This window comes from Tripterygium wilfordii, chromosome 15, assembly GCF_013401445.1.
Source record: "Tripterygium wilfordii isolate XIE 37 chromosome 15, ASM1340144v1, whole genome shotgun sequence".
In the NCBI taxonomy this organism is placed as follows: domain Eukaryota; kingdom Viridiplantae; phylum Streptophyta; class Magnoliopsida; order Celastrales; family Celastraceae; genus Tripterygium; species Tripterygium wilfordii.
Window position 1 is genome coordinate 11,431,561 of NC_052246.1, and position 24,738 is coordinate 11,456,298.

The window sequence follows — 24,738 nt, forward strand, 5'->3', positions numbered from 1 at the left end:
CGAGATTCATTGATTTTATTATCAACATTAGATTCTTTTTCTGTTCATCTTCTGTCACAAGAAAGATTCTTATTTTGTTTTAAGTGAATCCACTGTTTTCGACCATTATCCATGCAAATGCAGAGTAAAAACAGTTTTCGATGACAATGTTCAGTTTTCAGACCTTTCATCAATGGATAAAATTAAGGCAACAAATTCCCAATTGCCTCGATAAATCCCCAAAATAATAAGTTCCCAAGAGCAAAAAGGATCATCACGACAAAGAATGCATGGGTTTTTCTTACAGAAATCAAATGTCATCAACAATAGGTAGCATACTTGGCCCAAACAGCAGAGTTCTAATCCAAATCCATAAAAAACAGACATGATATGTGATAATATCCACTACAAAATTAAAATGGCAGTCACCACAAAACCAAACAAAAAAACTTGTTCTAGTGATAGCAAGCCTAAAATAAAACCATGTTTTGCTAGGCCTGTTGTTACTAGCCTCATGTTTGATTGGCAGTAGCCTTCATGTTTATTCCTCATCCTCTTCATCACCGTCTCCTCCCGCAGCTTTCTTGGCAGCAGCCTTCATGTTCTTTCGCTTCACTCTACCTGCGCGGCCACCTCCAAATGGACTTGTCAAAGAGAAGTCAATGTGCTTCTGGGAATCAACCCTGACCATGAAAGATGGTATGTTGACAACCTGTCTCCCCACCCTGACAACGAACAGAGTAAATTCAATAAGCAACAGCTTGTCTCATACAAACTCACATCTATTTTTCTCTGATATTTTTTTTTATACAAATCACATTTTGGGCGAAACAAAAACACATTTTAACATCGGATGTCAGTTTAAGGTTCAAAGACCCTGATACAATCCCCAAGACCAAAAACATTCACCCAACCAATAATAAAAATACTATCTTATTTCAACACCCAAGGCCCAACCACAGAACAGGTAGCATGCTTGTTAACCTCATCATCGGACGAAAGAACAAAAAATAAGGATACAACCTTTCAAAATATAATGTGCTAAAATTCCTAAAGAAAAGTAAAATATCCGCTATGGAATTAACCAAATCCAATTTCCAACATACAGTCTAAGATGCCATAGTACGAAAAAAAGTCTGTCAATTCAAGAATATCATCAGCATAGTAATCAGCTAAAATGAAAATTTTCACATTAATGGAGCCATTTAGAATTAACTAATGCATTGGTAGAGACCACATAGCTGATGAACACAAGCCAACAGCCCGACATACTACCACCACGGCACCAACTAATGGGTACTAAATTACTAAGGAAGCAATTAGCAAGAACATTTATAGTCAGAGAAGTGAGATCAGATGTACAGAAAAGTTGACTAACATGGCAATTACTTGCATCAGTGACAAAACATACATGCAAAATAACAAATATAAGATGTAGTCAACCACGGGTTGTACCTGATATGCCGTTGCCTAATGAGCACACGGGCATGGTGAATTGACTTTGCCATGCCAGACTTGAACACAAGTGTTTGAAGGCGGCGCTCAAGGAAGTTCTCAACAGTAAGGGCCAAGACATAATCAAGCTTGTTTTGACTTTCATCCAGGAGCCCAAATCTGTTCATCCTGCGAAGAAGAGCTTCACCCTCAAAGATACGGCGTGTATTTTTCTCATCCAGGGTAAGAAGCATTCTTGCAGCATTACGGATACGGCTCAGTGCATACTGCACCCTCCACAACTCCCTCTTACAACGAAGCCCATACTCTCCAACAAGCTTCAGCTCTGCATCCAGACGTTCCTTCTCATAAGGACGACGTGGCTTCTTAAAAGTCTTCCCATCTGAAAACAAGCAATATCACATATTATTGTCCATAAAGCAAACTAAAAAGAAGAAACATTTGAAACATGTCTTAAACTTCAGGATAAAGCATTTTAAACACATATTTTCGAGAATACAATAAAAGGCATATCAAATTACGACTTCTTCCATTTGTATTTGGTCGTCTGATCAATCAAATATACATCAAGTAGCCAGGCGACTTCTTTAAAACTACTCACCAAATACTTGGCTAAAAATATTAAATGCAGACAAAAGGTCACAGTAAGATCCAATTTTCCTCACAAGACATTTGGGTTAAACTTTCATGCGTACAATAAATTGGACAAAAATCGATCAAGAAATATGTTCAACAAAAAACATAGATATATTTGAAGCTATTCAGACGGAGTCATATGAACATACAAGTCACATTTCTATGAAAAAATGAAAAATAAACAATGTTAAGACTACAAAAATAAATAAATAATCTTCTGACTTAAGCGTAGCGATTCAGACGAAATTAAAGCCACAAGATTCATACATCTTAAAAGCTAGATCACGTTATCAACGATGGGAACAACAATTCCATCAACACACAGTGCAAATAACATTTCTACGCATGTATAAAAGATATACACAGAGAGAGGAACAATCGAAACTTAAATCGACAGATGCAAAGAACGAAGGGGGATATCTTACAGTTTCTGTAGAAATTAACGTGCACCATGGCTCTGTCCGCTTCTCCTCAAGTAGCGAGAGCACTGATGCAGGGAAGAAACGCAAGAAGGCGGAACGTGATGATGTCCCGTTTTATAGGCGGAACCCTAAAACCCTAATGGCCGGCCCACGACTTGAAGGTCATAGCTGGGCTAGAATTAAAGCCTGATAAGCCGAAACCCTGAAAATCTACATGGCCCAGTGGCCCAGTTTCACAATAAAAAGTCTAGCTACCGACCTTTTCAAAAATATTAATTTCGATTAGTTATATAATTAAGAATATGTATGAAGAAGCCATAGATAGTGTTAGGAGTTAGGACTAATGAAGGTGTTACAGGAGAGTTTTTCATCCAAATTCGAGATTTGTCTACAAATTAAAAAGTTGTTTGTTTCTTCTAGTTTTTTTTTGCTATAGAATGTTGATTAATTGATATGGTGTCTCCATTATTCAAATCAACATCTAAAGAAAGAAAAAAATAGGATGCAATAAAATAAATCTCCTTAGAGATCCCTTACTCAAAGATTTTATTCAATTAACTCCACTTGAATTTTGACTATGTTAGTTTTGACTCAGTATTTGAAAAGCTTTAGTGAAAATGGAGCAAATACGGCTTATTCATTTATGTAGAAATATTGGCTACTTATAGCCTTTTACTTGAGCATACTCTAACTGAAAACAACAACTATGCTGACCCATTAAGCAGCCTAACAAAATGGGATTTGAATCTAAACAGATTCTGCCTAAAGAATAGGTCAGAGCCTAGAAATGAGGAAATACTATAACTTCCTAGAAAAACTAGGATTTATTGAATTTCAAAAACAGGCCGTAGTGCTTGAACTAGAACCTGAGCTTCTGAACTGATCTTCACATCCTCCCCTAAACTGAATTCTCCAGTATTCAGTTTATCACAGACTTAGAACAGACTCCCAGCATTTTACGCAACTTCACAAACATGTCAGTCTTCAATGGCTTAGTAAAGGCTTAGTAAAGATGTCTACAATATGCTCTTGAGTTGAACAATACTCCAGCTCAATCACCTTCTCTTTTGCAAGATCTCGAAGGAAATGAAATCTAATGTCTATGTGTTTGCTTCTTCCATGCATCACAGGATTTTTGGATAACTTAATAGTGGAGCTGTTATCACAAAAAATCTGAGTTGCATTGGTTTGAGCAAAATTCAACTCCTCTAGAATCCTCCTCATCCATACTGCCTGACACGCACACGATGCTGCAGCAATGAATTCAGCCTCTGTGGTTGACAATGTAACTACAGGTTACTTCTTTGAGGACCAAGCAACTGCTGCAAATCCAAACATAAATGCATATCCAGAAGTGCTCTTTCGATCTTCAATATCACCACCATAATCACTATCACTGAATCCTATCAGCTTGACATCCTTCCTTTTCTTGTAAAACAGACCAAAATATGATGTTCCCTTAACATATCTCAGCACTCTTTTTGCTGCAAGAAGATGGGACTCATTTGGTGAAGCCATGAACCTACTAATCAGACTTACTGCAAACTACCAACAATCTGTTTGAAGTAAGTCTCATCAACCTTCTCTCCATTCCCATCCTTAGTCAACCTCGTGCCAGGAACAATTGGATTAGTCACAGAATTGCGGCTGCTCATATGAAACCTTTCCAAGATCTCGACGCATACTTCTGTTGACCAACAAAAATGCCATCAGAGCCTTGTTTAACTTCCAGTCCCAGAAAATAGTGTAGCTTCCCCAAATCTGTCATCTCAAATTCCTTCATCATTGCCTCTTTAAATTCAGAGAACAAATCTGCGTTGTTGCCTGTATAGATTAAATCATCAACATATAAACAGACTACTAGAATGTCATCTCCTTTGCCCCTTTTAGTGAATAAAGTGTGTTCAAAAGGACATTTGTAGAACCATTGCTTCAAAAAATATCCTTCTATTCGACTATACCAGGCTCTGGGGGCCTGTTTTAATCCATAAAGTGCCTTTCTTAGTCTGTAGACCTTATGCTCTTCACCCCTTTTGACAAAACCAAGCGGCTGATCAACAAACACCTCTTCATCTAGCTTACCATGCAGAAATGCTGATTTGACATCAAGCTGAAACAGACTCCAACCATTTTGTGCAGCCAAAGAGATGATCAGTCTGATGGTGTCATGCCTAGCAACCGGTGCAAAAACTTCTGCATAATCGACCCCATACTCTTGTGCATATCCCTTTGCCACGAGTCTTGCTTTATACTTATCCACTTCACCATTTTCCTTGAGCTTGGTCTTGTAAATCCATTTCACACCTATAGATTTTCCACCAGGTGGCAACACAGTCAGTTCCCATGAATCATTCTTGACAATTGCTTCTATCTCAGCATTCATAGCTTGCCTCCATTTTTCTTGCAGAACAGCATCCTTAAAAGTCATTGGATCACTGTCTACAAAAAACACCAGATTAGCACTACTCTCATCTTCAGTTAATTCCTCCCCACTTACATAGTGAGTCAGCCAAGTGGGAGCTCTCCTTTCTCTAGGTGCTCTAACATGCTGATCAACTAAACTATCACCTTGCACTTCTTCTACTTCTTCCTCTTCAGTTGTTTCCTCCACAGAACTTTGAGACATTGAGATATCACCTTGTTTATTATCCAGACTATCCAGATCTAATGACAAAGTGACTGCTTCATGATCAGGCCAGTCCCATCCTTTTTCTTCATCAAAAATGACATCTCGACTCACAATAATCTTCTTTGTTACTGGATTTTAGAGTTTGTATGCTTTAGATTCATCACTAACTCCCAACATAACACAAGGAATACTTTTATCTTCTAGCTTTCCTCTTAACTGATATGGAACATGAGCATATGCCAGACATCCAAAGACTCTAAAATGAGTGACACCAGGTTTGACTCCACTTCATGCTTCTTCTGGAGTCATATTCTTCACTGAGAGTGTGGGACATCTGTTAAGAATGTGACAACACCATTTGACTACATCTGGCCAGAAGGTCTTTGGCACTTTCATTTTAGCAAGCATGTTGCGCACCATGTTAAGAATTGTTCTATTCTTCCTCTCAGAAATGCCATTCTGTTGGGGTGAGTATGATGTTGTCAACTGCCTTTTGATACCCTGATATTCACAGAAACTGTTAAATTCTCTAGAGGTATCCTCACCTCCCCTATCAGTGCGCAGTATCTTAATTGACATACCAGTTTCCTTCTCAACTAAAGCTTTAAATTTCTTAAACATGCTAAATGTTTCATCTTTATCAGTAAGACAATAAACCCAACTTTTCCTACTATAGTCATCAGTAAAAGTTAAGTAATATTTCTTACCACTGTTTGAGACAGGATTGATTGGTCCCCCTATATCTGAGTGCACAAGCTGTAAAATGTGAGTTGATTTCCACTGGCTTTTCTGAGGGAATGGATCTCTATGATGCTTTCCAGTTACACACTCTTGACATACTGATGAAGGTTCTTCCAGTTGAGGCAATCCAGTCACCATTTGCCTCTGATGTAGAGTCTTCAGCCCACTAAAACTCAGATGTCCATACCTATAATGCCACAACCAGCTGCTATCCATTGAAGAAGAGTGAAAACACTTCTGTGAGAGAGATGGCTTCCTGGTATGAAGAGGAAACATTCTGTTAGCTGCCATGTCAGTCTGAATGATCATTCCCTTCTCTGGATGATGAATCTGACACCTGTTCCCATGGAGTAAGATTGCAAAACCCCTTTCTTGGAGTTGTCCCATACTGAACAAGTTGTTGGTAAGTTGTGGCACATAGAAGACATCTGTAATTCTGTGCATTGCTCCATTTACTTCAACTTTAATGTCCCCCTTTCCTATGACAACCAAACTTGTATTATTGCCAAGCTTGACCTTTTCTCTAAATGTATCATCAAATGATGTGAAAAAGGTTTTATCACAAGTCATATGATTACTACATCCAAAGTCGAGGTACCAAACTTGCTTCTGATCTTCTTCTTTCTCAGCTACTGTGATCTTGCAAGGTGCTTCTTCTTTCAACTCAACACAAGCCATTAACACCATTTCCTCTTCTTCTGTTTTAGTATAATTCACCTTGAATTGCTTCTACCTTTGAGGACATTCATATTGAAAATGTCCCAACTCGTGGCAATGAAAGCACTCAACTGCAGCTTTTCCAGGACTTCCTCTACCTCGCCCTCGGCCTCTAAAACTTGTAACAATTCCACGTCCCCTGCCCTTTCTTGGAGAGAACTGATCTTGACTCACCTTAAGAGCATGTTCTTCTACAGCATGTCCTACCATTCTTTGTTCATGCACCAATAAACTACTTTGCAATTCATCTATTGACAATTCATCCACCTCATTTGATTCTTCAATAGAACAGACAACATAATCGAATTTTGCAGTCATTGATCTGAGAATCTTCTCAATGACCACAACATCATTCATCTTTTCTCCATACATACGCATTTTATTAGCAACAGTTAATGTTCGAGCAAAGTAATCGTTTACAGACTCACTAACCTTCATTTGCAGCATCTCAAACTCTTTACGAAGAGCTTGTAGTTGAGCCCTCTTCACTCTAGCAGTACCTTGATACTTTTTCTTCATTGAATCTCAGATATCCTTTGCAGTGTCCTTCTTCAAGATAGTCTCCAAAATTGATCGATCTATAGCCTGGAACAGATAGTTCTTGGTTTTTAGATCTTTCAATTTTTGTTCCTCGACACCTTTGAGCTGCGCCTCTGTCAGTTGGACTCCTTCTAAATGTTGAGTGATACCATTCTCGACCAAGCTCCAGTATTCCTTAGACCTTAGGAAATTTTCCATTAGCATAGCCCAATGATCATAATGACCATCGAACTTTGGAATCGAGGGTTGCACAAAGCTTGATCCTCCTTCTGTTGCCATACTAGCTCACTGCGGTAAGCACCTTTAGAAGACTATGACTTCTTTAATCAGACCCCCGTCAAGGCTCCGATACCAGATGTTAGTTTTGACTCAGGGTTTGAAAAGCTTTAGTGAAAATGGAGCAAATACGGCTTATTCATTTATGTAGAAATATTGGCTACTTATAGCCTTTTACATGAGCATACTCTAACTGAAAACAACAACTATGCTGACCCAAAATGGGATTTGAATCTAAACAGATTCTGCCTAAAGAATAGGTCAGAGTATAGAAATGAGGAAATACTATAACTTCCTAGAAAAACTAGGATTTATTGAATTTGAAAAACTAGCCGTAGTGCTTAAACTAGAACCTGAGCTTCTGAACTGATCTTCACAGACTACACCAATAAATCTTGAAATTTATTTAGACAAAAAAACTCTTATATAAAACATAACCCTAAAACACCTTCCTCTCATCTCCTACCTCACCTATATCTTATCTCTCTCTCCGAAACTCACATCACCTATTCTCTCGCTCTTACTTTTAATCATGAATCTTTTTCTTTCTCTTCATTTTTCTTTTTGAACTTTTTACTTGGTTTTTTTTCCAGATTTGAAATTCTAGAAAAATCTGAATATATTTGTAGAATGTTTGGATGTATTATTATAGGTGTTGAGGACAAAAAAATAATTTTTTTTTTGAAATCTCGAGTTTTGCCTTATTTGAAAGGAAATTAGTCTTTTTTTTGGTTAAAAACAGTGAGAGCCTCACCTAAAGATGAGAGTCTTGTGGAATGTGGAGGATTAAAAATCCTACGAAATTGATGTATTATGAATGAAAATCAGAGATCATAACAAAAAATTACTAGTTACAGAAAATTGTGAAAATTAGAGCAATATCAAAATTTAACTGTTTTGAGTATAGTGATTTTACTTGTTTGAGTAATCATATGTACCCCATTTGTTTTGAAATTTCATATGAGCATTCTTACATGCTTAATATGATTAAAACTTAAAGAAAATGCACCGTTATGACTGAAAATTTCATTGACTTATTGGTGAACAGTTATCCCTCAAAATGACTTTTCCTCCATTTTAAGGGATGCGTTGGAGTTGCTCTAACGCATCAGGAATTCTCCAATGCGGATTTAAAGTACGCATTTAAAATGCGGACTTTTGTTTTTACAATTGATTTGAAATATGTAGGACCTAAGTAGTGGATCACACTTGTCATTTCACTCACCACTTCATTAAAAAGTGGTATGCATTTTAAGTCGGCATAGAATAATTTTTTGTCTAAGGCATTATGCTAAATTATATCTCCCTACCCCATCTAAATTGGAAAATACATGTTCCATCGTAGATAAACATGCACACTTGCACTTTTGGACAATAAGTTGCTTGTAAATATTGTTTCCAACCAATATTATCATGTTTTGACTTGAGAATATAAATGATGATATTGGAATGCATGCAATTCACATGATCAAGGTAAACCATATGATTTATGATTTCTTTCATACAACAATTTCGTGCCCCAAACTCCCATACAATTTTAACTCCTCAAGGATGTTTTACAATTGTTCTAAGATTCAATTATTTTGGTACAATTTTGTGAAAAATTGTATGTGATTTTTCATTTTTAACCTTGTTTTAAATGTTAAATTTTCCTCATAATACCCATACACGTAATTTATCACAATAATTTCAACAACATAAATTCAACCAATAAAAGTACAACCAAACACTACTAACATTTTATGCATCATATTTGCAACATTTTTTACTAGCATTTAGGCTACATAATTAATACTAAAATTAATGCTACTGTCAAAATTGTACACCAAACAGACCCCATAAATGGACAATTCTATTATTTTTTGCAATCATTTTCTTTTTTTTACCAACATTTAGACTACCAGAATTAATATTAACATTAATGCTACTGTCAAAAATTGTTCACCAAACATAACCCATAAATGGACAATTCTATTATTTTTTACAACCATTTTCCTTTTTAACCCTACTTGATATTGAAATGACTTTAATACCCTCATTTTCTTTCCACATTTCTTACCCTACATTTTTAGTTTGGATTAATTAATAATTTAATAATTTATTAAATTAAAAATATTTGAAAAAAATTGCTGGTAGTATATTTATTTAATTTTATAAATGATTTGTTATTTATTTTACTATTTACTTGGATCTATTACAACTTAAATAGATAATATCCTCACACTTAATTTACACAATAATTTTAACAGCATATATGTTACCGACAAAGGTACAACCAAACACCTATCAACATTTCAGCAACCATGTCTGCTACCATAAATGTTATTGTCAAAATTATCTACCAAACGTTCAACTACAATATATGCTACTGTCAAAATTATCTACCAAACGTTCAAAATTAAAAACGGTTAAATGAAACTTATTTATATTCCTATCATTAATAGCACAAATTTCTCCTCATATTTTTTTTTCTTCCAAATAACTTTAAAAATATCGCCAAACAAAAAGTTGTGATTTCGGTGAAAGAGGGCCTGGACCATTATTAAACATAGTTCATTAAATATTCTAAATCCGTTTTTCTATATAAACACCCCAAGGTACTTCATTTTCAAGCTGTTCAGGAATGTTATTCTCTGTTCACATATCCCTGTTTCATTAACGCTCTCTCAAATGGCGGTGCTGCTTCCTCCATTGTGGCCTAGATACTGAAGCCGAAATTGTGCTTGATCTTCGACAGTTCAGGAAAATCTCGAAATCACGGTTCGGTTTGTGGATATTTTGAGTACATTGTTGAGCCAGATTTCGAGAGAAGAATCGTCTCGATTTCGTTCGTTGAAAATCTGTACATGACTAGGTCTTCAAGCCGGAATTAGGAATTTGAGATGGATCTGGTGCGAGTCCTACTCTGAGCTAGTTAGCCTTTTGATTTCAGTATAAATGCTTCAGTTTGGACTTCAATTTGAGTTTTCTGAGCGATCAAACGGATTTATTCATTCTTATCTTAAATTAGCAACTACTAGTACGGTTTTCTTGCGACTTTTGAAAATTTTGTCTCTGAAGTTATAGATGGATTTTCTCGGGAAAATAGAAATGCATTTTTACTGCTCATCGAGGGAAGTTTACCGGAAAAACACGTTATCTCGTCTTGTTGTGTATTTATCGTTTTCTTCCGGTACATTTACTGAATATCTGTCTTCATCCAGGAAATCAGAAGATTCGATTCCGTCGGGCTCTCCAAATCGTTTCCGATATCTGCAAACCCTAATTTTTCCGTCGAAGAGACACCTGAAAAGTACGGCCATCTCCAAATCATCAGCGAGTCCACAAAAGAACCTGTTGTTACTAAGAAGAAACCAGGACTAGTAGAATTAGTATTGCGAGACGACAAACAGCAGCTCGTCGCGGAGTCAAAGCTTATTGACTTAACAATCGACCAGAGCATTGTGCCAAAGCTGCTTGTTCTCTGCTGCGCTTTCGACTCCGTGGAGTGTGCCGCGTCAATCCTCCACGGCGAGCTAGGAGAGGTACCGTTACTGAACTCGACAGACGAGCAAGGCAAGTCGCCCCTGCACGCTGCCGCAGAGCAGCACTCAGCGCGGTGCGTGGAGCTTCTGCTCCGAAAGCGCGCCCGTACTGACCTCAGGACCAAAGATGGACGCGCACAGCTCCCTCTGGAGCTGTCCTTGTCTAGCTGGAGGTAAGGTCCAAACAAATACGTCGCTTTCGTTTCATAGAACAGAAAGTGCAAAAGTATTTACACTTTTGGATTAAATAATAGGAAGGAAATGGCCTTAAACGGAAATGTTTGCTTTTTCAAGTTTCATTTTGCTGTTAGAATACAGAATAGTGTTTAAACTCTGCTTTCCTCAATTTAGGATGGAGGTGATTTGGAATCCGGACGAACACTCCATTGAAGACTTGATCGTTGTGCTTGGACAAAAGGTTCTTCTCATTCAAATCTCTCTCAACTGTTGAAACTGTTAAGAGGCCAAAGGTGGAAATAGAGAAAATAAAATTATAAGTTTTAATATTTAGCCTAACACATGATCAAGAATTCTTGTCATGAGCGTGTAAAATACGGACCACATTTTTCACCATTGATTTAAGAGAGAAGGAATCCAAAGGTGGTCCATATTTTACACGCTTATACATTTGTGTGAGAATGTTTCTAACCAATTTAATTTTTTATTTTTAGTCATAAGTCGGGTCAATTTAATCAATTAGTCTTTATGTCTAGCCTTCTTGAAGAAGTTGTGAAGCCAAATACTTGTCGACACAATAATTTAATAAGTTACGCGCCATTAAAAATGGATTTTGTTAGGAAGGACTATTTAGTCATTTGGCCTTGCAGGATATGACGGCGATAAAGCTTCTAACTGCGAAAACAAAAGCAATTGATGACGTGGCGTATGCGTGCGCCATGGGTGGCCGAATAGTAGCTTTAGCTGCTCTCTTGATGGTAGCGGCGAAGGAAGTCAATGAGTCCATTTTAGTGTTACACGATGCCGAGTCGGGTTCGAAAGAGGAGACCACTGTTTACGAGTGCGTGATCAGGGAGGCCTTGGCCTTGGGCTGCACAGCAACGTCGTCTTCGGTATCATCTCTCAAACGGAACTGTGGCCGGACCAAGTACGAGACTGCCGAGAAGAGGAAGGTTTTACTCTGTGAGATGGAGTTGCTTCAGCTGTTCGGCGCTGTTGCCCGTGGCGGGTTAACTGACAAGAGAGTCGCGTCATCGTTAATCCTTGCAGTCCAGGTGAGAATGCTTTTTCATTCTTGGCTAAAGTAATCAACTATGTTATAAAAAAGTATGAGATCTGTTACACAGCGAGGATCGACTATGAATTAAGAACGGTAGACGTAATTGGTACTACTTGATTAGCAAATTGAGTTTTATGGGCCTACAAAAATGGTTTCTTCCTAAAATTTGGAGGCCCACAAAATGCAACCCATGGGCTCCATTTTATCTGAACATTTGTTTTCCGTTTTTCGTTCTTGTTGATTGTATTTTTGAACTATTCGAAAGGCACGTCCGTATAAAAAGGGCCTGATGCTCTGCTCGATTATTGGCCAACCATGGTTCAAATATCTTGCTCTTCCATTTTATTTTAATGATCGGATATTGTGTAGATCTTTTAAGAGAAATATTTCAAACGGTCAGAATATTTGTAAGTGTTTTCATTCTCTTTTAGAGCTTAAAAATTATATGATGAGAGCGATCTTTTTGTTGTTTTAACTTTTATTTAATTTTTTGGAGAATAAATTCTAAGGCAATGTATACTTTGCCCGAAGATAGTCCAACTTGATATCAAGTGTTTATTTGAAATAAGGTCAAGGTCTTTTCTACAGTAATTTGAGGAACATAAGTTTCTTAGTTATTAGTTTATGAACCATTCTTCTTGGAAATTGTACATATAAGCAACTAATAATCGAGGGATTAAGGGAATTTTGGTGAGGATAGAGACGTAGGGTAGCTCCTCTCCCTTGTAAGGACTAAGGAATGTAGAAATTTTTAAAGACAATAGTATACATATATCTTGTCCTTCAAATTTGTGTGTTTGATACAAATCCTGGAAACATAACTATATTATATATGCCTGAGTCACATATATTTTGGAAATGTATTGACTATCATTCGTTTTGGTGCTACAATCTCCTTAGTTGATTGCTAAAGTTGTACAAGGATTCTATATCAACTATCAAACATGTCATGTTTATATGAGATAATAATACGCTGAATCATATTTTGCATGTATTATGATTTCACCATTTACCTCTGATTTCGTAAGGATATTCATCTGCACTTTTACCTTGTGCCTTAAATGCAGTGTGTTTCCCAGCAATTATCGATTTAGTATTCACCTTGTTGAGACCTTTCAAATATTGTTTATGGACTGAAAAATTGAAAAAAAAAAGGAAATTTATTGTCCACGAAATGTAGAAGTCCATTTTTCATAAAAATATATTGCTGAAAGTAAGCTACTGGCCACTGAATTTCATATGCTAGTAAAAATGAACGAAATACCACCTTAGTGAAAGTAAGCCTACTGGCCACTGAATTTCAAATGCCAGTAAAAAGGAACGAAATACCACCTTAGTACTCATTTGTGATTGTGGAAACATTTTTTAACCGGAAATTTGTTTTGTAGGCCGGAGATGGGGATATCGTGGAGCTGCTTCTGAAGACGAGTATAGATATTAATGATGCTGATGCTGAAGGAAACTCCGCTCTTCACTGGTGTCTTAAGTCATCGAAGGCATCATGCTCGCCACAGAAAAGGTCTCCGTCTCTCTCGTGCACAATATCTGTCATCTTAAGTATTTTTAACTCATCGCTAATTGCTTTTTATTCCTAGAAACCTATGGCTCCTTCTGAAGCATGGTGCTCGTGTGAGCCAGAAAAACAAACTGGGCTTAACTGCACTTCACATTGCTGCTGAAAATGGCAATACAGAGGCACTTCAGGTACAAACGGAACTCTTTAGGTGCAGTTCCAATTTTGTGACCATGCATTGGCATTGCTGAAGCAGATGTTGAAACCAATGGACTGATAAAGTTTTGATGTTTTCCCATTCTGCTGAGCTGACAGATCCTTCTGTTGGAAGAGCCAGATTGTATCAACTATAAATCAGAAATGAAAGAAACCCCACTTTTTTATGCAGTAAAGAATGACCATCTAGTTTGCACTGAGCTTCTTCTACTATGGGGAGCAGAGCGTGAGGTCTTCAATCTGCGGTTAGTATCACAACATCGTTATTGTTTTCTTGTTAAATGTTGTAAGTGACTGGCTGTAGGAATTTATTTCATCATTCTCTATCATCGACATCATTTTTTGGGTGTCTGTTTGTGTCAATTGTTGTCATACTCAGTAGACAGAGACCAATAGACCTGGCAGTCTCTCAAGACATGCGATTCATCCTAAGCCCAGCAAATATTAGACACAGTAAGTTGAACTCTAATGCTTGTAATATTTGAATGTGATTAAAAAGAAGAAAACTCAAGATTATTAAAACCCTATCTGCTTAAAACGTTCGATCTTATGTCTTTAGTTCTTACGTGCAGTGAATCGTGTTTTCCCTGTTCAAAAGAATTGTAATGCTTTGCTAGCGAGTGATGAAGTTATTTCAGAGAGTTGTGAAAAGCTCATATCCACAGTTGTCAAAGGCACGACTGTTGATAGGTGACCACTTAGTTCAATGCTATAGTGAAGAATCTTTTTTTTGTCTTTTGCCAAATAAACTCATCATTTTCTACTGCCTGTTGAAAACTAGAATTTTCTCGAATGTGAAAAATGATATGCTCTAAATACTTTGAATCTCCTAGTGGATGTATCAGAGGGGATAAATGCGTTTTTGCCCATTGTGAAGAGGAGCTTCAGCAAACAATGCAAGGAGAACATCTGATTCATGCTTCTGCAATGAAACAACAAAGAAAAATTTTTGTGGGAGGCCTCCCTCCGTCACTGGATTCTGGTCAGAAGACTCAGAACCCATCAAATTTTACATCATTTGCATTTTAAATCACACTATTGAACACATCAAATCTTAATAAGTTAATGGATGTGAACTCCTTCAATGCTATCTTCTTCATTGGCTTTGATAACATGATTCTCTTCATTTGCTTTTGTGAAGCAGACTCACTGGGCAAGCTTTTTGAAGAAAGTTTTGGGTCAGTGGAAGATGCTGTAGTTATGGAAGATGAAACCGGAAAACAGTCTCGAGGATTTGGCTTCATCACCTTTAAACATGAGAAATCTGTTTCAGCTGCCGTTGATTCACACTATGTTACCATTGGGGGCAAGCAAGTTGAGATCAAAAGCGCCATCCCAAAATGCCTATTATGCCCCGAGTTGCAGAAGCGATCACCTGGACAATCAGCTCGACAACTGGAACAAGAACAAAATGAACAGTATGAATCACATATACAAACTCCTACTGAGAAGACTGCAACTGATATGCCCAACAAGAAGACTACAAATGAAGGTGCATCTGAGCGATTGTCTTGGGTTGATACGTTACTCAATATTGATCCAAAGACATGCTCAAATGAATTCGAAACGCACTTTAGCCGCAGCTCAGTAGATAAAAGCATCCCTATATGGTTGAGAACTTTCAAGAAGTGGCTTCCTCTCTTTCTAGAGAAGGTATCAAAAAGGGAAGGAGAATATGCTCTCTCATCTGTAAAGGCTGATTTCAAGGCTGAGTGTGGGCTAGAACTAGATCATGCTTCTCTTGGCTACTCGAAGCTTAGTGATTTTATGAGATCCTTGTCCGACCTTTGCCATGTGAAATATGTAGACACAGGAAAGCGTGGACCTTCGAATCACATGATACTTGAGCCTAAGCATCCTACCATACATCGGCAACCGCTCGCAAATTGCAGCCCACCTTCCCGTACTATGTTGATTGATGACAATGAAGATTGCAAGTCTTCTAATTCCAAAAGTCCTCAGGACCATGTATTAATATGTGATGAAAATGTTGAATTCATTGGTAGCAGCATCAAAGAGAATCTCCATCTTGAGGTCCTTAAAGAGAAATCAGTTCAGAAGGATGCATCACCCAGTGTGCCCTCTGGGTTTCTGCAATTCTTGAAACCAGATACCGTCTTTCCTGCTAACAAGTGGCTGCATAACAAAGAGGCAAATCTTGATCATCATTATAGTCACGTGATTCTCGAGGCTCTTGCCAGAAGAAGAAACAAGTCATCTTTCTTCACTCGTGAATTTGATTTCTATAAAGTGAGGGAACAAACTAAATTCTTTATTCATGGAGCATTCTGTCATGCATATTATTTGTCAGTCATATCAGTAATTGATATTGTGGATTTGTGGCTGTTTGCAGTGCTACAAGGAAAACGTTGTGCAGGGAAAGTGCTTTGGATGCAACCAGCGGAAGATTTTGTGGGCCAACTTTCCATGCCAACACTTGCTATGGTGTGCTGATTGTAAATTACAAGTAACAAGCTTATCTGGCCATTATGAGCACAAATGTGTGATCTGTGATAAGAAAGTAGATAAAATCGATATAGTCCCACTGTACACATATCATCAGCCTATCTGCCATATCTCCAGTGATGAGTTTCCGCCTCTTGATTCTGATCATTCACGAAGGTAACCCATGACCTACATAACTGATTCCCCAATCATCAGTGTGTTTTCGCAGTTTGTATCAGTGAAGTTGTTCAAATTAATGAACTATTCTTGGGTATCAACTTTAGTATTCTCCTCTTGACTCTACTTTTATGGTCCTTCCAGGAAGAAACAACCAGTAAGATGGGTGGATCTCCCTTCAGTCTTAAGTTTCTGTGCAACCAGAAGCTAAAAGTTGCAGGATAAGAAGGAATAATAATGTGTATATTGTGCAGCACATACAAAGTAGAAGAGATTGAAAGAGGAAAGAAGGAATGGATGGTGGCTGGGCGAAGCAGTTATTCTGATGGGGCACCACTGTGATTGTAGAAACACCAACAAAAAATTCATACTCAAAAACTTTTGTTGTGCGAAAATTAGATGAATGCCTGAGGTACCTTTCTACCATTTTATCACTTTTTTTTCTACGCGTGACATTCTGATTTTCCAGTCAAAGGAATATACATGTGTTGATAGACTGCGCTTAGCCATACTGCAAGCTGGAATTTTTGTTTCCCTTAGTTACAGAGACACTACAATGGGAATGAGAAACCCATTTCGTTGCCATGCTTGTAAAACAAACATAGCCAGAATTACTCTCCCAAATACAAATTGATTCACGAAGGACTGCAGATAGTGGATCCTCACAAGTGCTAACAGCATTACATACTTCTAAAACTTTAAATAAAACAAAATCTTTCACTTCCCCCAAACTAAATTAAACAAAAATCACAATTGTTGGATCTTCTCCAGGAAGCGCATAAATGTGGGCCGCTTTAAGCTGTGGCGAACTCTTTGTCATACACAGCAAAGAGCAACCCTACGGGTCTCAGCTTAACTGCACAACCATGGTTGATGTCTTCGATATTATCAGCGGTTTGCAACAAACTGACTGTGAAAGTACCAAGTATAATCCTGCTCATGAGTTTCTAACCCCCTCCAAACTTTACCTGCAAGCTGAAATCAATTCATATAAACGACCAAATACAAACAACTGCAGCAGATTGGACTTCAGCAAAAACCAGATCCCAATCAAGCAAAGTCAAAATCAGGTAAACTGTGAGATCTTAATTTGCATGGTTTCAAATTGAAAGAAAAGAAATGAATATTTCAAGAGAGTAAATGCACGTTTCCAATGGACTAAAAGTTGTGCATGCAATCCCTAGTATCATCAGCAAGATAGTTTTCATATCAGTTAAGCACAAAGGCATAAAACAAAATAACATAAACGGCAGACCATCACATAGTTGTGATCATTTATCTTTTCTCACAAAATAAAACCCATTTCCAAGTAAAAAACAATCAGATAGAACGATAGAAGTCATCATTTATCTTATACCACAAAATAAACCCATAACATAGTGGCTCTTTTGCTTCTTGCAGGAAAATGTAAGACAAAGCCTCTAAATACAGGTACGGTGGTCTACCTACAGGCAGCTAAGGAATCCATTACAGTACGAGTCCTTCTAAAAGAAAGGAACAACCCCCTCCCCCCACCCCCACCCTTCTTCTCTGCCCAATATGTGCTGCTATTTTGAGTGATGCAAGAGCTGGAAAAAGTATAACACCATCCCAGATAGCACAAATTGACAGGAGCCTTTTGCTCAAAATAGACAAAGAAAAAATAAAAGTAAGCATGCTTGGTAGAACCATTAAACGAATACAAGGCACATCAGTAACAGATTAAATGAAAAGAAAAGAAAACAATATAACAAATTAAATAGGAAAAAAGAAAGAGAAACGGCTCTTTGTTAGTCTTGAGACTGAAAGAAATAACTTTTAAGTAAAATACAATAAACTCTTTTCCATATGCAGAGAGTTGAAACCCCAAAACGGCAGAACCATCACTATAAACCTCACTACTACACACACAAGGAAAGAAAATTAGGCTTTCGAATCTCCCTGCGCCTGGAAATCCACGGGAAACAAAGTTATATTAGAAATAGACAAACAAAGGGCATTCTTCTACTTTGCTTGCCTTTTCCCTAAGATCCGGAAAAGCTATTGCAGTCAAAAGAAAACCCTGATTCTAATTCAAGACCTCGACATTTGCCCCCACTCATTCAACAACTTGGGACCCCCGGGTAAGATACTAGAGAAAAGAATGATCGCAAGATAAAAAGTGATAGCTACAATTTTATAGAAGTTGGAGCCTTAAATATGCACCTGCAAATTACTAGACTGCAACCTTCTCTGCAAACTCCTGTCTTGAGGCTTTGTCTTGCCTTTTCCTACAAGAAGCAATGAAAACTGTTAGTATCCACAATTAATAACAAAATGAAGCAAGAGATTGTCCAATATTTAGACAGAGATGTACGAACTAGAGGCTATCCTTGTATCATAGACAACCAAAGAGTACCATGACCATCTCTATGTGAAAGCCAGCATTAATTTTGTCCCCCTAATCGAGTTTCTGAATAATTCTTTACCTCAGTCATAATCTTAAAGTACGTTTCATAACCACCAGTAACAGTCATGCAGTTCCTCCACCAACACCAAATCTATTGTTCATTACAGACGGATCAATCTAAGCGCATCAGAAAACATCTCTTAATAACTACTCAAGTTACATTTGGACCTTGACAACTTTCTACCAGCAACAACTTCAAATATCTACTCCTAGCTTATGCTATGCGGCACTAAAAAAAGCAGCAATTAATACAAGAAAAATATCTAGTCATATTTGTCTTCATAGTTATTAGTGCTTACCTTCAAGATGGTCCCTAATGTCTACAGTCTACGCTACATGCTCTTCATAACAAAGCTGTATGTTCCCCATACTATTTGAAGTTTGAACATCTTTCATGTCATTCTGATAGAATGATAGGTATGGACAACGATAACATAAATGGAATGTTAATACTTTTCTCCCACGATTAAGAAACACTCACGTGTGTAAAGCCATTGGAGATCTAACTGAACAAGAGTAAAAATAATCACAGGAAGTTAACATTAAACAGAAATTGTTCATGAGTGACTTACGCGAGAAATGACAAAACAAAGTACCCTAGGAAAATGAGAATTTTTTACCAGCTTTCCATGATAATGAAAGCCGTGCTATGTTTTTTTTTTCGAAGAATAACGAAAGCCATGCTAAGATTTCATAAAGTCAAACCAGTTTTTCATATGAAACAATTTGAATTTGTTTCAAACAGGTATAGAATGTTAAGATTCTTTAGAAAATAATGAGTTTGAACAAGTGGTTTGGCATGTATTTTTTCTTATCGATGCTGAATAAAAAGAATTATCTAAGCTATAAAAGCAGAGCAATTACAGGTAGCACAAATAGTAAAGTAACACCATAATTCACAAAAACTTACTTCCCATGCAATTTGATGAGTGACCTTGGCCTCTCATACCCTTCTTCCTTCTGCTGAGGCTTTTCATTTCCTTCTTTCTTCTGCTGAGGCTTCGACCTCCCTGTCTGTCTTGATTCTGGTTTCCAGCAAGCCTTGAGAAGAGACTGACCCAACAAATCAGCAATGTCAGTTGCCATGATCTCAGCCTTCTTCACAAATGGAAAAGTTTCTCTCTTGAAGTGATGAGACAGCCACATATACATAGACAAAACTTGATGTCTAGTCTCAAGATCCAGGAGTTCTGCATCATTCTGAGCAGATCCCTTGGGCATGCCCATAGCAATGCTAACAGGAACATTTCGACTGTAACTTGAAGCAAACCTTAGAAGATGGTACATCGCTTTGGGATCTCTAATATTAACTGGTGCAAAACAAAAATTAAAACGGTCTTCTAAAGATAATCCCTGAACCTTCTCCAACATATTTGCTACCTTCTTTATATGATCATGTCGACACAAGAAGTATGACCCATCAAGACGGCAATTTTCACCAAACTTTTCAAGCAGTTGGGTAAAAGTCATATTTGGCAGTTTCCCAGCGAATAGCTCAACCTGTTCGAAGAAAGGAAAGAGGCCAACTTTCCTCACTTCATCAAAAGGTTGCTTCAAACACTCAATAAGGTAGTCAAGATCATCAAGATGTAAGGCAGTTGTGAGTCCATCAGGATAAAGGCTACCTCTCCGACCAGCTCTTCCGGCAATTTGCTTCACCTGTGATTCCGGAACGGGAACAATCCTGTCACCATTGTACTTAGAGAGGCTATAAAAAACAACTCTTCTAATATTAAGATTCAAACCCATCCCCACAGCATCGCTTGCAACAAGCACATCAAATTCATTATCTTGATTGTTAAACAAGTTAGCTTGCTGCCTACGAGTCTCTGGTGGCAAGGCACCATAAATAACACAGCAACGATGTTTGGTGTGTTTCTCAATTGTCAATTTAACTTCAAATATCTCTCGCCTTGAAAATGCAACCACACAATCCCCAGATCTAACATTTCGAAGATCTCCCAGCAATGTCTTTGCTTCAACCACCAGTGGTTTGAACCTCTCATAGTGTTTCTCACACAACTCATCCCCAGTTTCTGAACAGACCTTCCGTACAATATTAAGAACACTTGGATCTCCACATAAATGAATCTCATCAGCTTTCAAGCCAAGCAATGCCCGTGTCCATGCATAACCCCTACAAGGGTCTGCCATCATCTGAATTTCATCAATAACAGCCACATCATATAACTCATCTGTCGAAACCATTTCCACAGTACAAGAAACATGGTTGGAGAATGGAACATATTTCACCTCCTGACCAGTATGAAGACTACAGTAAACCCCAAGTGCATTCACCTTGTCAAAAACTTCCATAGCCAAGAGCCTTAAAGGACTGCAATAGATGCCCTTCTTTGCTTCCATAAACCGCTGCAAAGCATTGTAAGTTTTACCACTATTTGTCGGACCACAATGATAAATAATCTTGCGTTTCATTGCCCTTGCAAACGGAAACCACGTCTGTGGCTTTGTGAGGTCAGCTGACTGTATCATACCACGGAACCGCTTAATCTCATCAGGAAATTCTTCTATACAAAATTCAACAAATATGGGGAAAAGGAATCTAACAGCCGCATCAGTTACGCCAAGCGACACCAAGTAATTGGCAATATCAGCCGAAAATCTCTTTAAGAAAAAAGCCCGGAACTTATGGACAGCAGTGGGAAAAAATGACATGCCAATGTAAATTGCAAGAGCCTGATTGGCTGCCCACCCTGATTTCGCAAAGTATCCAAATAAATCTTTAAGAATCAGCCAATCTGACGGATTGACCTTTGCACTATTTTCAGCATTACGAAGCTCCTGATAAAGTTCCACAGGATTACGCTGTGCAATCCTATCACGACCTGCATCCCTGCATTCTGATTCAATTGTTGCTGAGCCACAAATACCATTGTCGTCAAAATTCTCAACCTCATCAGGCATCTCATTGCCATTCACCTCCTCAATACCAACACTACCTTCAGAATCCATGCCATTATTTTGTTCTAACTCCTCAATTTCTGACTCACTTGTACCACTTTTATAGACATTATCATCATCTTCAATTGATGACGAGCATTTACTCACACCAACTGGCATGGATTCTGGAAGTTTGGGGTTCCTCGAGGAGAACTGAGGGCGAAACAGATCGAGCAAGCTCGTCGAAAATTGGCGCTTGGGCACATCATGTCTGAGACTAAATTTGAAATTTCCAGATACCCAATTGTTTGGATGTTCAAAAGAACATAAGTATCTATTCGGAATCAAAACCCTTGCCCTAGAAACATTTATCTTTTTTGTACAGACTCTAAAAAGAGATGATGCATTCCCTCTCGCCATTGAACACCCACAAAGATCAAATTGAAGAGCCACTATCCCTTTATCTTTGTTGAACTGTAGGAATTAAATGTTCAAGTCATCTAAACTCAGAAAATAATGCCTAAAATTATTTTAAAAATCCAATTAGAACAGAGATAATTACTCACAAGGATGCGAAATTGTTATTCCAATAGCCTCCCCAGAAGAGCAGGATCAAATTCTGGTGTCGAACAAGTAAGTAGGTATCACTGTTTAGTAATATGGTTGGTGACTCTAGTTCTGGTGATCCCAGTGAATAAAGATGCTAGACGTGCAGGTGAAATTGAAAATGGCTTTTGAAATCGATGTTTTTCCGTTGTCTTCTCGGCAAAAAAGGGCTCCACTTCCCTTAATTAGCTTTGTTGAGGAACGGGCTTCACTATATAGGGCAGCCCCTGTTCAAGAATTGGCGGAAGCACATGGCATGGAAAGCAATCCTTAAGAAAGCTATCTCACAGCGGTCGTCCGGTCAGTCGACCTAAGCTAAGTTAATACGTTTTCGGTGAAATTGTGAGAGAGACAGAGAGAGTTCGGCGAAGGTGCTTGATTTCAGAAGAAAAGGAGAGAACAAGTGGAGGGAAATAGGAGGTTGTCGACCCCAGAAACCCTACCAGAGAGGCGATTATGCCGGCGCCCGGCTGTATTTCGGTGAAATTGGAGCCGGGTAGCACCCGTACCATTTGGATAGCCCAGCTACTATTGAGAATGGGCCTTTAAATTGGGCCTTTAAAATGGGCCCTTAGTAATACTAAGCTAACTATGAAGTCAAAGGTTCAATTCCCACCCTCAGCTTGTCCAAATAAAGAAATAGTGATCGATTAAAATGATCAATTACATATATATCTAACATTTTTTTTTTTTTTGTGGAAGTGAGTCTTAATGGTGCAATTGTATTTCAATAATGGTATTGAATGTCTGAATAAATTTAATTTCATTTTATTACACAAACACGCATACTTCATTTTCTTGAGTTTCGGTTTAAGCTTGCGTTTGTGGTCACAAGCTGAGTTTTAACTCTACTGATCATGTCGTCAGGTGAAAAAATTTTGTACGCATGGGACTAACGGCCCGAAATTTAGGTATTATAAAATGTTTTTAAATGATAAACTTGTATGGCGTCAACTTCTGAAGACTTTAACTATTAAAACAAATTAGAAAAGAAAGTCGATCACCACCCTTATACCCTCTAAATCTCCCAATGAAAATTAACAATTTGAGAGGTGCGTCATACCAAACTATGTCAACTTTTTTTACACCACATTATTTTTTCAGAATTTTAGACTATAATTGTAGAGTTCTCCATCCAAATCCAATGTAACATCCAAGTAGTCATGCAAGCTCACATGCATGCAGCAGTTAACCATTGTGACCCAAAGGCTAACTTGGTTTTAGATGTTTAAATATTCAAGCATTAGTTATCCATTGTGACCTAAACCAAGGAACATATATAAGAAAGACAAAAGGAAAATAATGGAAATTAAGAAATAAACAGAAAAGGCCAAAGCCAAACATGTGATCGTGATCAATAATTTGGGGGCTATCATGTTGTTTCTAATCAATACTTTATGTGTGTGTCTATATATATATATATATATATATGATTTCTCACATAAGGGTCTAATGTAAAATAAGGGTTACATTTTAATGGTGTGAACGAATGAGATGATAAGTGGGGTTCACTGTTTTAGGTCCCACATGTTTTAAATGAATAGTGTAAACATAGAAGTGAGAAATCATATATATATATAGAGAGAGAGAGGTCTATGTTAGAAATCCTCTCTATATATATATATATTTATATATAGGCCAATTAATTAATTGAATGGATAAATTAAGAATCGATGGTATATGCATGCATGCGATGATCGTGATGTATGCTTATTATTTTTATTCTTATTTTGTCTTCGATAGGTTCCTTTAATTTAAAATTCCCCCCTCTATGTGTGTGTATATATATATATATGGTGACGTATGGAAGATAATAATTTCATAAGAGACTATTTGTGCATGGACTTAATTTAAAGTTAAAATCAACATTAATTAATATTATTTAATTTAATTTTTTATTCATCGCATTCTTTTATATATTTAAATGTTTGATAATGCTAATGATCATATGTATTTGTCTCCAATATCCCATCAATCTTCAATTGGCTTATTAAGGGCGGTGGGGCATCTTAAGAAAATTGCTTCGCAACCCCAATTTTTTTATCCACACTCTAAACCTCATCCATTTGGAATGTTAGATGTTTTGGGGTCTTTACATCCGTGTTCATAATGTTGTGCTAGAACACCAATATTCACAAACTAAATATGGCAGCATGAGATTACTAATTATGCGACCTCCGTCTGTTAAGGGTTAACAACCGTCAGATCTTGTGTCTCAAGATTTGACGGTTCTAGTCTCTTCACTTTTAATTAATTAATCAAAAAAATAAAACGGTTATTAGATTTTGATTTTAAT

At 37.5% G+C, this 24,738-nt stretch overlaps 4 protein-coding genes across 7 annotated transcripts; 1 reads left to right on the forward strand and 3 right to left on the reverse strand.

Moving 5' to 3' along the window:
• Positions 1-253: 253 nt before the first annotated feature.
• Positions 254-2,632, reverse strand: LOC120015951 (40S ribosomal protein S9-2-like). Its single transcript, XM_038868480.1, has 3 exons — positions 2,496-2,632; positions 1,435-1,816; positions 254-704 (listed from the first exon to the last, which is right to left on the reverse strand). Exons 1-3 carry the CDS (start codon positions 2,521-2,523, stop codon positions 521-523), a joined length of 594 nt encoding a protein of 197 aa, XP_038724408.1. The 5' UTR covers positions 2,524-2,632; the 3' UTR covers positions 254-520.
• Positions 2,633-6,591: 3,959 nt separating this feature from the next.
• On the reverse strand, positions 6,592-7,098 carry LOC119979894. The gene has a single exon (XM_038822515.1). It carries the CDS (start codon positions 7,096-7,098, stop codon positions 6,592-6,594), a length of 507 nt encoding a protein of 168 aa, XP_038678443.1.
• Positions 7,099-10,041: 2,943 nt separating this feature from the next.
• LOC120016440 lies at positions 10,042-17,090 on the forward strand. 2 transcript variants are annotated; one of them, XM_038869218.1, is made up of 13 exons: positions 10,042-10,286; positions 10,599-11,092; positions 11,271-11,337; positions 11,747-12,151; positions 13,545-13,675; positions 13,752-13,860; positions 13,985-14,130; positions 14,265-14,338; positions 14,458-14,575; positions 14,731-14,867; positions 15,030-16,135; positions 16,239-16,507; positions 16,652-17,090. In XM_038869218.1, the coding sequence occupies exons 1-13, from the start codon at positions 10,278-10,280 to the stop codon at positions 16,716-16,718; spliced, it is 3,132 nt and encodes a 1,043-aa protein (XP_038725146.1). In that variant the 5' UTR covers positions 10,042-10,277; the 3' UTR covers positions 16,719-17,090. The 2 variants fall into 2 exon arrangements, with proteins under 2 accessions (XP_038725146.1, XP_038725145.1); XM_038869217.1 differs by having other exon boundaries at positions 10,043-10,286; positions 14,719-14,867.
• Positions 17,024-22,926, reverse strand: LOC120016441 (DExH-box ATP-dependent RNA helicase DExH18, mitochondrial). 3 transcript variants are annotated; one of them, XM_038869219.1, is made up of 4 exons: positions 22,403-22,926; positions 19,846-22,310; positions 18,692-18,756; positions 17,024-17,475 (listed from the first exon to the last, which is right to left on the reverse strand). In XM_038869219.1, exons 2-3 carry the CDS (start codon positions 22,254-22,256, stop codon positions 18,702-18,704), a joined length of 2,466 nt encoding a protein of 821 aa, XP_038725147.1. In that variant the 5' UTR covers positions 22,257-22,310; positions 22,403-22,926; the 3' UTR covers positions 17,024-17,475; positions 18,692-18,701. The 3 variants fall into 3 exon arrangements, with proteins under 3 accessions (XP_038725147.1, XP_038725149.1, XP_038725148.1); XM_038869221.1 differs by having other exon boundaries at positions 17,024-17,482; XM_038869220.1 differs by having other exon boundaries at positions 19,846-22,926.
• Between the last annotated feature and the right edge of the window lie 1,812 nt (positions 22,927-24,738).

Coding starts and splice junctions, on each gene's coding strand:
- LOC119979894 (XM_038822515.1), bottom strand. CDS start 7,098: ATGAAGAAAAAGTATCAAGGTACTGCTAGAGTGAAGAGGGCTCAACTA.
- LOC120016441 (XM_038869219.1), bottom strand. CDS start 22,256: ATGGCGAGAGGGAATGCATCATCTCTTTTTAGAGTCTGTACAAAAAAG. Junction 18,757..19,845: donor CTCATCAAATTGCATGGGAA/GTAAGTTTTTGT, acceptor TGCTTCTTGTAG/GAAAAGGCAAGACAAAGCCT.
- LOC120016440 (XM_038869217.1), top strand. Junction 11,338..11,746: donor TCGTTGTGCTTGGACAAAAG/GTTCTTCTCATT, acceptor TTGGCCTTGCAG/GATATGACGGCGATAAAGCT. Junction 14,131..14,264: donor CGTGAGGTCTTCAATCTGCG/GTTAGTATCACA, acceptor TGTCATACTCAG/TAGACAGAGACCAATAGACC.
- LOC120015951 (XM_038868480.1), bottom strand. CDS start 2,523: ATGGTGCACGTTAATTTCTACAGAAACT. Junction 1,817..2,495: donor CGTTAATTTCTACAGAAACT/GTAAGATATCCC, acceptor GCTTGTTTTCAG/ATGGGAAGACTTTTAAGAAG. Junction 705..1,434: donor ATTAGGCAACGGCATATCAG/GTACAACCCGTG, acceptor GTTCGTTGTCAG/GGTGGGGAGACAGGTTGTCA.